This window comes from Triticum aestivum, chromosome 5D (genome assembly GCF_018294505.1).
Source record: "Triticum aestivum cultivar Chinese Spring chromosome 5D, IWGSC CS RefSeq v2.1, whole genome shotgun sequence".
Lineage (NCBI taxonomy): Eukaryota > Viridiplantae > Streptophyta > Magnoliopsida > Poales > Poaceae > Triticum > Triticum aestivum.
This window is the reverse complement of record NC_057808.1, coordinates 261,481,918-261,494,207: the sequence shown is the minus strand read 5'-3', so window position 1 is coordinate 261,494,207 and position 12,290 is coordinate 261,481,918. Positions and strand designations below refer to the sequence as shown.

Sequence of the window (12,290 nt, the reverse complement as noted above, 5' to 3'; positions counted from 1 at the left end):
GTGCTGCCTGACCAGCGCCCTGTGCCCGGCCTCCGCGCCGCGCCGCGCCCCAGGGCACGGCCTCCGCCCGACCGTGTGCCATGCCGCACCGCGTGCCCGTCCGCCGCCCGCAGCGCACCAGCGTCTTCTAGCGCTACGGCAGCACGAATACGTGCGGCAGTGCCCTCCCATCGGCAGCGAACGGTGGTGCGTAGCACGGCGGCGTGAGCCAAAACGAATCCTTTGATTCGTAACCGCACATGGAAATTGGAAAGGCCATGGAGCCTTATCCCTTCGCGATTATACACTTTAGCCCATGCAGCTTTACCTATTTTCATAATAGGCTTACGTGTATAAATCTTGGAGTAATTCCTGTATGTATAACGAATTTGTACGATTTTGCGTACGACATTCCTCAGCAGCCGTTCGATCAATTGGGCGGACGAGTGAGATCACGTCGTACAAAGTCGTACACACTATTCATCGTACGCACAGCAATTTCGCTCAGGATAACTCAACATGGTTCAACTACTCGTGCTATTCATTAGCACTTGTCATCTTTATTAGACCATGTATGTATAGATATGCATTTCAACTCATTTTCTCTTGAGTTTTACAACTTCAGAAATATGTGTATATTTATATTTGACATGTTCAATGTGTTTACCACATTCTCTAGAACATGTTTTTCGCGATTGAGATTAAATTTTCTCGCACAACAATATTGATTTGCAATTGAGAAATATATTTTTTCTCGCAAAACAATCTCATAGCGATTGAGATTAATTTTCTCTCACAAAATATTAATTCACCCAGCTGAATTATCTTGCAACTTGATACAGGATCATCTCATTTAATTTGAGATCTGTACAATTCAAGTTTTTCACTTGAACATCAAGTTTGCAACATCATTACTATTCATTATAATAGTGGTGTATTTCTGTTGAGTACGATGTATTCCGAAATGTATGTATCTCCATGTTCGCTACATGTTGAGATTAATACGTCTATTTGCAATTGAGATTTTTAATTTCTTGCAAATAAGAATGCAAAATTCAAAGTGATTTCTTCAAATTGATGTATTGGGATCACAAGGTAGTCATTTAGATCTACCGCCTTCGCAGATTGTCAATGACTATTGTTAAAGCCTATATTTTATCATTTTGACATTATAATTGCTTTACAAAGTGCTCTCCTACACATTTTACGAAGTCATGACATAAGGCATTACGAGTGCGTATCTACTGATTCCATCAGATTATACTCCCTATGTTGCAGATCTACTCTATTTTGGAGATTATCTTCAAGGTGTCATACTTAGCAATTTGAGATTCACACTAATGGTTTCAAGCCAAGTTCTTGAAATTTCCATTAATTTTGCAAAATTCATTACAACACTAACCATGATGGTCTTTAATTTAATGATCGTAAATTAATTATCTCTGGTAACCGATGGCTAGAGAATTGAGGCATTCGCCCTCAATGGCCACCACTGCCCTACCTGGGCCATGGACATCATGATCACTCTTATGTCTTGTGGGATAATGTGTGCAATCCAAGACCTGTCGGATTCTCCTACGATTGGAGTCACACCACTAACAGAATAAACATGTTGCTTTATGCATCATAAGGCATTATATCGATCCAGATCTCAGCATTTGGTTATTCTATATTAGCAATCCCTGGGATACAAAGAACCTCAAGGGCAAAAGGTTTGAAGCTCACTTCAAACCTTCAACCTGACACCATCATGGAAGTTAGTTGTTTGTATGATGTTCTTCTAGAACCGAGCAATAATGACTATCCAGCTGTCACGGGACCCTATGAGCACGGAGAACATGAAAGTTGAATATGCATCAACTAACATGTTTGAAGACTTCGTCTAGTCTCTCAATCTCCTGAGTGGTCAATAAAATTCATGTCCATTTCTGATGTTCTAATAAGAACATAACTATTGTTGTCATCATATATTGTATCAGCACATTGGTACAAATACATTTGTATGTATTCTATATATCTGACAGTGTTTTTCATATCGAAAATCTTCATGTCTATATATAGATTTCTACGGGGGTCAATCTGATGAAAGATGATTTTTGCCATGTGGACATATGCACCACGAACTCTATACTCAGGGAAGTGAAATGTTTCCACTCTTGTTGAAAGAAAGGAGATATTTTAAAATCGCTAGACGCGACGAGGTATTTGTTGGCTCAAATCGAGTCATATTTACTGTCCCTGTGGGTACTCGAGTAACGTCAGGATGTTTTATTGCTTCCGGGTTTAACTCATACCCTACTAAACTATAGAGGTATCCGTCAAAATAGTTTCCATAGTGAAACTTATGATGACAACAAAGAGGAATATCTTCTCTTTGCCATATGCAACGGATATGGCAAGCACATTCTCTATGTATCATCATGGTTGTACTACACATACTACACAACCCGTAGCACATGTTGCGTACAAGATAGTTTTCCAGAGTGTCTTGTACATGACAAACTTGGCATACTCACCTTCATCATCAAGACATTGGGTTGAAACCGAAACTATCAGCAACTTCAATATGTTATAATTATTATGATGCTAAATTCTAATAACATTTGGATTTTATGTGCACTACAAGTGACACAGGGAAGCTAATTTTAAGGCTCTCACGCCTTAAGATCTACGATGAACCACTCAGACTCCTTGAAAGCATCAAGTCGAGGTAAGTGGCTCTTCCCAACCATTGAGTAGACTATTCAGGTATTCCATGGTTCTAAAGGACATATCTACATGATGGTCTTAAGTGTGTGCTTTATTCACACGGAACCAATGGCTCATTATACTGACATCGATTTCAAGCAAATCGAATGGACAACATTGTAGAATTCTCCTCGTGCCTTCTCTATGGCCTTCGAGTTGAAGTTTAGCAATTTGTCCTAATGTCTATACTCAAAATGGTTTGGTAGAATCCTTTATCCAAAGAGTTAAGCTCATTGCATTATCTTTACTTTGGAATTTCAACTTACCAACTTTACGTTGGAGTCATGCAGTTTTACACGCTCATGACCAAACTGCATACTATTATTCCCCTCTATCTTTGATACGTGGAAATATACCAAGTATTTCCCATCTGCGGTAATTCGGTTGCATACCGATATCACCACTTAGCATACATCATTGGCTCCTCAACATATAGTTGGGATCTATGTGAGGAATAACTGTATTTTCGTCAATACCTCAAGCCCCTCGCATGGGGAGTTATTTAAGGCCAGTATGTTGATTCAATGAGGAACATTTCCAGGCATTAGGGGGAGATTTCAAGTACCATAAAGAATGCCGGGAAATTAGTGGAATGTTCAACACATTTCTTCCTCAATTCCACATACTCAAAGATCTGAACCATGCGTTCAGAAGATTTGCAACACATTGCAAATAAACTGTCAGATTCATTTACTGAATATAAAGGTGTCACACAATCCTACAATCCTGCAAAAGTACGCCTGAAAGAGTGGAGGTACCAACAAAAACCACTCCACTCCCCGTTCGATGCAACAGGGGGAGATGTATGGCAAAAGTACATCAGGATTCAGCTTCTCGCAAGCAAGGATATCAAGGCGTGTGAATCAGTAAATGCAAGTCAATTTCACGTTGACATACACCTAATGGGTAGTATACACCCGGTGGATGGGAAACCTCCACCAACCCAGGTCATAGTGCACACAATGACCGGGACATCGGAATACCCGACTCAATCGCATTGGGAAATCGCGAGCAGTCACTATGGGTAACGATATTTCAATCAACTATATATTGATATATAGATTCTGGAGAATCATACAACCGGAAGTCTACAATTGTTGACATACATTTCTCAACTAGATTGCAAAAACCTTTTAAATGATTCAGATCCAAAGACCATGGCCATGGCAAAGTGTGAACAACACTCGGACTGAACTCAAGCAAAGGGTATAATCTAGATAGAAATGATTTTGCTCAATAATGGGAAGGTATTCATAAGCAATACCTACACTAGTTTTCTTCTGGAAACAGAATTGAGAACAATGAGGTGGTGAAACAAAGAGCAAGTATTGTAGCACAAGGGTTCACGCAGATACCCAACTATTCTCCAGAGGTGGAATCTCTTTCCGATAACTTATATCATTGGCAGTTCAAAATCATCTATCTCTGCAGTTGATAGATGTAGTGATTACATATCCATGAGGATCACTAGATTCAGACATTTATGACTGATTCCCGATGGAATCTCAATTCGGAATCGAAGTACAAAATGCAACATACATCGTGTAAAATCAATAAGTCACCATATGACTTATTATTATCGTCGGTACATTTGGTACAACCGACGTAGTGAGTTCCTTATTCACAAGGATTACTCGTACAATGATGATTATCCATGTTTGTGTGTCCGCAATGACGACACATGTAATCATCTAAATGGCGGAGTTTAAAATGAAGGATTTGGGTAAACCAAATTACCGCTCGTTACTACAAATTGAGCACCTTCATTCATACATTATGGTATACTATGTTGTCTATATCCATAATGTATTAGAGAAATTCATTGTGGACAAATCTTATCCATCCATAACTCTCATGGTAGTTCATTCTCTAGACGTAGAGAAAGATCTATTTAGACCAAGAGATGATGGAAATGAGATATTGGGACCCAACGTTCCATAATGCCATTGGATCCACCAAACACAATTGGTTGGCACTCAAGAATATCTTTCGATATCTCCAAGGCATCAAACATCTTGTCCTGGTTTTTCAGTTTCACAGAAATGTGAACACCGATAATTGGATACATCGATCAGATCCCCACTATGTCAGATCGTAGACAAGCTTAGTGTTCCTACTAGGTGTGGTAGCCCTCTCATGAAGAGTCTTCGAAGCAGACCTCATGGCTACATCCACCAACCATTATCTCAACGATAATGTTTCTTGTGTTGCCCGGATGCAAACAGGTTACATAATAAGCAATATCGCTATATTGCATATCTTGCAAGTCAAACCATATGAATGATTTGTTCACGAAGTCTCTACCAACTTCTACATTACAGATATATGTTCTTGGAATTGGTATGTGATGGCTTCGAAATTTGCAAGAATCAGGGGGAGTATCTTCCTGAATTGTTCCTGTTCAATGCATCATATTATACTCTTTTTCCCTTCGTGAGTTTACTATACATGTTTTCATAAAGGTTTTTAGTGAGGTAATATCAACATGAGATCATATGTCATACTTTCTGTTTTCCCCACCGGGTTTTTTTAGGAAAGTATATACGACATATCTATTGTCCTCTAAATTCTATGAGTTTCTCATATTGAGTTGAAAGAGACAATAACCATTATATGTTGCATCATCTTTCTCCTTATTTTCCCACAGGGTTTGAAGGAGTTTTTAGCAACATATCAAACTCTTTTCCCCTCATATTTTTCCCACAGGGTTTTTGGAGGAGTCTCTTTCAAGATGATGATGCTACCTGGACAAGCATGGATTAGGAGGAGTGTTAAGATTAATTAACATAGTAATTAAGGGATTAATCCCTGCTTGTATTAACCTTTGGCGGTTACTTTTCTAACCGTTGCGTCGGTTATGTCTGAACCAACACCCCCTTTGTAAACGCCTGTTCCAGTGCTATATATAGCACTTCATCTAATGCAAAGAGATAGTTCGATCATTTGTTTTGTCGATCTCGAACAGAGTTGACTAAGAAAATCCCCCATTATAATAGTAGTACATCTCAGAATCTATCCCCCATTATAATAAGCACTACAAAGTATGATAGTTATAAAATATGACAGATAGTCAAGACACAAATTCCCACTGGCTTGTTCTACATCTGTAGTAATTTTTTGTAAACTAAGTTGTGGCCCATCCAATTTGTTCACACCAAGTAACCTGATCTGTTGTAGATGTGGTTCTCCGCAGCATGTAGAATTTCTTGTTTGCGAAGAATGAACTGGTTTGCAATAAAAATAGAACCAAAAATCCATTACTGAATATTTGATTAATGTGGAAAAAATGTAATTTCTAATACTTTTATTGAAACCTGCCTACAAACGTGGTGGCACATGAAGTACCTATCATACGTATATCAGCATCGTGGTTACAAAAGCTTTTGTGTACAACAACAAAGCAGTAGAGCTAGAGATGTGAACTGTTAGTTCCACATGGAACAGAAACATCTGATATTAGATGAGTGGCAGCAAGCAAATTTCTCATCTATGTACAAAACAGTGAATTGGGCTCTGCTAGTTAGAAGGCGCTCCAGTGCTCCACTTACCAGGCTTTCCATAAGCTAGATATTTATGCAGTATACCACAGGCTAAGCTTGTGGTTAGTTGAGATCTATTAGTTTGCTGTAAGAAAAGTAGGGGGAGGCATGGATTATGATGGTTTCTAGCAGAAATTGTATGGTTAAATATTGTACCCAACACGTGGTTTCTACATTCTTTCATCATCAATGACTTATATAGCAAACCAACAATCACAGAAAATGAGATTAAGATTTATGGAGCTAGTTGATGGCCCTGTGCGTTGTATTATGCCTGACGTGACTGCTGTTGCCATAATTTGCTAGTCGGGTCATAGATGTTGAAAAAAGGTCCTCAGAGTAAGGCAACTTCAGACCATACTTCCGTGGCATGAGAAATGATACCATTCATTTCTTTACTATGAATGAGTTTGCTACACGTAGTGTGCCACCTGAATAAGAAAATTAACGCAAGAGACATGTTATGTCAAGTACCACTTGTCTCACCCTCTATATGGTACTCAAGCTAATATTCCTCTGAATATGATGAAAATTGTCTCACCCTCGAGATCTTTCATGAATTTTTTTAAAAAAAATCGCGACTTAAAGTTTTTTTTGCATAAGAGTGAAAAATACAGTGCCTATTCCCGCAAACAAATGAAATCATTAGTCTGTGATTTGTTGTTTTAACAATTGTCAGATCTTGTAGAGCAAAGGCATTACTGGAGTGAACTTTTTTGTCCTGCTTGACTATTAGACTAACAAATGTACAGAGGATGATCTACAATAGGCAATAATCCATGTGCAGAAAAATACATGGTATTTAAGCTAACTTTCATTGAACCTGGTGAATCATCTATTTGTCTAAGATAGTGTCTTTTACATGTAATATGCAATGAACAGTTGGAAAGTTGGAAGTTTCATTTTTCTCAAATGACACACATATTACGTGTTGCCTGCTTCTCCCCATAGTACTATTTCTTAGGCTCACTACAGATTACTAAATAACATCAGCTGTAAAATGTGGGAAGTAGATTAGAATTACAGGAGCTCATCAAATGCCTTATCAAATAACTATTTGATTTGTAGCATGCTTGTATCCAATTCAACCGGACCATTGAACACATCAAGCAATTTATCCGTGGAGAAGGGAGATAATCCTGCAAGACCATCAGTTGTATTTTATAATGTGAAGACACATTAAAATACCAATGAAGTAGCACTTACCACTCAGGCCTTTTTAGTGTTTAACATTTAGGGAAAACCGGACAATTGAACACATCAAGCAATTTATCCGTGGAGAAGGGAGATAATCCTGCAAGACCATCAGTAGTATTTTATAATGTGAAGACACATCAAAATACCAATGAAGTAGCACTCACAACTCAGATCTTTTTAGTATTTAACATTTAGGGAAAGCTAATAGAGATATCGAACATCTAATACTTGGCACTGCCTAAATAGGAGCACTCTATCTTTATTAATGAACCTAAAAATTATTTATTTGATATTTTGATTCAGTATTTACAAAGTTGGAAGATTAATTTAAAATGCTTTGAGCATTTTATGATTATCCTCATCAGAAGTTATGCAAATCGTTTTAAAATGCACTCTCACAATATGCTGGCAGTTGCCTGTGTGTATGCACCTAGAGGTTGTTTTAATGGTTTGGAAATTTGCACACTTGAAAACTGCTCCATAGATATTGGCAATGGTGGCCAAGCAAAGAGGTACTTAGGTTGTCTTGATCATTTAAAATCTATATCAGAAATTCGACTTGATTGAGCCTTGTGGACACCATGGCTCCCCCTGTTCAGAAATATCAACTAATCATAATGAAGTAATGATTGCCTACCTAAAGAATATGATGTCCGAGCCAATAAGGTTCTCCTCATAGCTGAACATCCATATTTAAAATTTGGACCTTCTGGATTATGAAGGAAACAGGGGTTTGCATGCTCCTAAGTACCAACTAATCATATGTATCAATGATCACATACCTAACAGAAAAGGCATAAATCACATATTGGCATGATATTTTGGGCGTTCCGATTGCGTGAACACATAGAGTGCTGCAGCTCAAAGTTGACCTCCCCAATTGTCTCTGGAACTTAACTGCTAGAAAAAGGCACACAAAATTGTAGGCATAAATATATTTTTCTCAACTCTATCCAACGTCACTAAAAACTAAAGGGCAGCTTGCATGAACCACATGCGACTAAACCACACATAATAAAGCATCTTCATCCAACGGAGGGCACCAAATCAATTACCTCTAGATAATTGGTGGAGGCAGATGCCATGACCGTGAAGAAGTGGACTCCTAGGGTGAGGTTGTTAGCATGATGCCGTTCAGTCCTAATATGCCACAAAACAAATATTTAGCAACAACAGTAAGGAAATGGAGCACCGTTCTGCTATAGCACTGCTTAGAAGCATCTAAAACAAATCTCAATATTGTAAAATTGTTATGAACTCACAACATGCATCTCTGTACACAGCCTACCTGCAAGCAATTTTTTTGCATCATCTTGCAAATTTATCCATAGATATAGTTAGCTCAAAAAAAATCAAGTAATAGGATTGTGGGCAACACAAAGTAATCTAGATGTACTTTGAATCTTCACCGAACATTTCAGGTTTGGCCGGCTCGAGCCATATAATTGAAGCATGACACAGAGGACTTTGTTGCTTATCAAATTCAATTTGAATAGAGAAGAAGCTCTACTAATTAATTATGATAGTAACCTTACTTTTAGATGCACGGCAAAGCACAACCTTTGTGGAGCTAGATTCGAGGACAAACAGAGTTTGCGGCTAGATTGGCAGTGAAGGAAGTACTGTGGCAAGTGACATCGGTGTTGAAATATTGTTCTGGTATATACTGATTATTGACACCATACTTCGTCCCAAGCTCCCCAGGTTCTCGGCAAAAAATGTACAGGGACCGTATATTTTCAAGAGTTGGCAATATAAGCTAATATTTAGGTACCTTTCTGTATACTACATATTAGATATATTGTCTTGAAACATGCATGCATAAAAAGACGCAGATGCCATGTTTGGTTTAGCACACATAGTTTAGTAGTACAGGATAAAGAAAAATCTGAAATGTATTTAGAACTGAAAGTATATATAAGAAGCAATGACCATATTGTTGGAGATTATTAATCCAAGTCCTATAAAAAACAAATCTCAATGAACTTGTGGGGTAGCCTTAGCTGTAGTTGAGGGCATAAAAGTGATCGAGAAAACTATCAAATACATGAAGGTCCATACGACTGATGCCATGAGTTCCACAGGAGCCTGAACCCCTGACTGGCGTTGCTGATGAACATCCGGCACGGGTCTGCATCGACAGTTAAAGCATCAGCCTGATTGGTAAGAAGGAATTCTTCAAACAACACTAATCCTATGGCAGACACATCAGGTTGTGTAATTTACTTATTAAGAATTCAATGAAGTCTACTTAACATTGCTTAGGCCCGATGTTCAGATTAGTAAAAGTCATGTCAAGCAGCTTTGAATCCGCACTAATGATCACTTCCTAAACTGGTCCTAAAAATTCAGCAGTGGACATCTACGATCATAGTCATAGGTGCAGTAGTATTCCTTTAGTGAATTAACATGTTTTTGCCAAAAGATGAGAATCATCCATGTGACCATGTCTCTGCAACATAAACAGATGAAGTATCAATGATCACGAATTACTCCCTATGGGAATTAACAAACACTTTCTTGGCAAAAAAAGCTCTAGTTCTGCATATTAAACTGTAGCATACTGGGCAACAGAAAGCAATGCATTGGGTATTATTCATCATCGACAATCCACACGACTATACTATAGTAAGCTAAATAGGAGTTGAGCCAATGAACCATTTCACTAAAACTAACTAAACCACCAATTATAACAAAATTGTGTTGTCCTCTGTCAAATTCAATCCGATCGACCACTCTCGACTATTAGTCCTGACTGAAGCGCCTGTTAACAAATTAACTAAACTACCATGATTTGGAAAAACAAAACTATCTAAATCACCATTGCAAAGCCAAAGGATAGTAGTATTGACCCAGTTCCTTGCCAAACCCAAGTTTGTGTCTGAAGGAGAGGAGATTCTGCCCACTAACATGGCCATCCAGTGGCACGTACTCCACCTAGCACGTTCGCCAATCCCACCCAAGTTCCATGAGAGAACTTCAGAGCAGAAAATTATCTTGCTGGGTAGCCACTTAGAACACGGCCGAATTTTCTACAGGGAGCGCGATCTTCTCCAAATATTTTTCCGCCTCGATGGTAAGTGTGGAGAGGCACAACAGGACGGGCACCATTGTTGTCAAAGAGTGGAGAGCGTCCTGTGTCGCAGTAACTGGGGACGTGAAATTCAATGGAGAGGAGGAACATGAGGTGGGGACAGATCGATGAACGGGACGCAGTCTGCCTCACCCCCGTTCCCTCGACCGGACGCGTCGCCACACGCCATCGGAAGAATCCGCCGCCGCGTGCTGGTCCAAGAGAGACGACCAAGGAGAGAGATGGTTCGTGGTGGAGGTGGAGACGATGGGATGCGACAGAGGCTGGACGCGATGGACGGCGGCGGCGGATGGGAAACGGAGCGACGACGGCAGTAGGGAGCAGGGCGGCGGCGCAATCCATGGCAGGCGATGAGTTCGATGGTGGGTTTCGTGAGGTTAGGGATACGGGAGAATGACAACCGTGAGGAAAAGGACCGTGGGATTCCAAAGTATTTTTTTGGCAGAATTAAGCACGTAGTTAAGCAAAAATTACATGGATTAATCTCCACCATAATAATTCGGTCCCACCAGATAAACGGCTCGTAATTTCTAATTAACATGGTAATTTTTACGGAGTCTCTAATTAGTATAGGTATAGAGGTATAGATAATTTCTAATTAACGTGGTAATTTTTACGGAGTCTCTAATTAGTATAGGTATAGATAGATAGATAAATAGATAGATATAGATACATAGATAGATTTTGATCATTTTTTGTGTTCTAAAATGCCGGTCGGCTCGCGGAAGGATGTGTTGCCGGCACACGCGCGGATTCAATGGAGGCAGGCGGGGCAGTCTGAAGCCGGTTGCATGCGGCGAGGAGGCGTGTTCAGCCAGGCCTGCAGCGAGTGGGGCCCTCTTGGCCGGCGCGCCGGTTCAGTTCCTGCGCTATGAGAGGTCGCGTCCGTGTCAAAGCAATCACTCCCTCCAGCCCTTTTTTTGTAATAACAAAATCTCGTTTTCCATTCACATTTTACAAGTAAAATTGATGGACAAACTTTGACCCAAAATATGATGGGGACTAGTAAACCAGGACGGAGGTAGTAGGTTTTTTTAATCAAAGAAGGGTTTCTCCCTTCCGATTTTCATTACTGAAAACCAACATCTAAACCATAGTATTTGCCCTAGAACTACCAGGTTTAACATCTCGCAACATAAACCCATACAACCATACGCCAAGGAGGTAGTAGTAGTTATGAATTCCATTTTCGCTCCATACTAATCATTCTAAAAACTACTTAAGTACTTATAACACGCCCTTGAAAATCGGGACTCTTACCCCGCTAAAAATGATATTTTAAACGTGGCTACTCGATCTGTGGCAACTGGCGAGCCACCGCCTTCAGGTCGTTCACCTGTGGTCCCGACCATCAACTCCTACGGATCAAATTATCACGCGAGCTGACTATTCCTACAAAGGTGCGCTCCACCACGTACCCGGTACCCGCGCATGCAGCAATCGTGCACCTAGGGTTTTAGGGTTTATTTGTTAATGGTACCTTTACGTAACTCTCATGTGTGCGAGACAGCGAGAGACCGACTGCGTGCGTGCACCTCTTCTCTTCGTATATGTACTCCACCGTTTGTCTGGTGTCCAAAAAATTATACAGTAGTAATAACTACTAGCAATGTGCCAATGCGTTGCCACACGATCAAAGTAGATTAATACATATTCACCGATTTGATAGAAAAAAGAGTCTAGTTTTGAAATACGTGTATCACTAAAAATATCTTATGTTTCACTCAAAATAT

At 39.7% G+C, this 12,290-nt stretch overlaps 1 protein-coding gene across 2 annotated transcripts; it reads right to left on the bottom strand.

Moving 5' to 3' along the window:
* Window positions 1-7,048: 7,048 nt before the first annotated feature.
* LOC123120673 (uncharacterized) lies at window positions 7,049-10,809 on the bottom strand (the record flags this gene model as incomplete). Of its 2 annotated transcripts, none has more annotated exon segments than XM_044540662.1 (5): window positions 7,049-7,405; window positions 8,246-8,363; window positions 8,519-8,603; window positions 9,511-9,594; window positions 10,690-10,809. In XM_044540662.1, coding segments are annotated over 4 exon segments (328 nt in total), but the record flags the coding sequence as incomplete, so codon positions are not given.
* Between the last annotated feature and the right edge of the window lie 1,481 nt (window positions 10,810-12,290).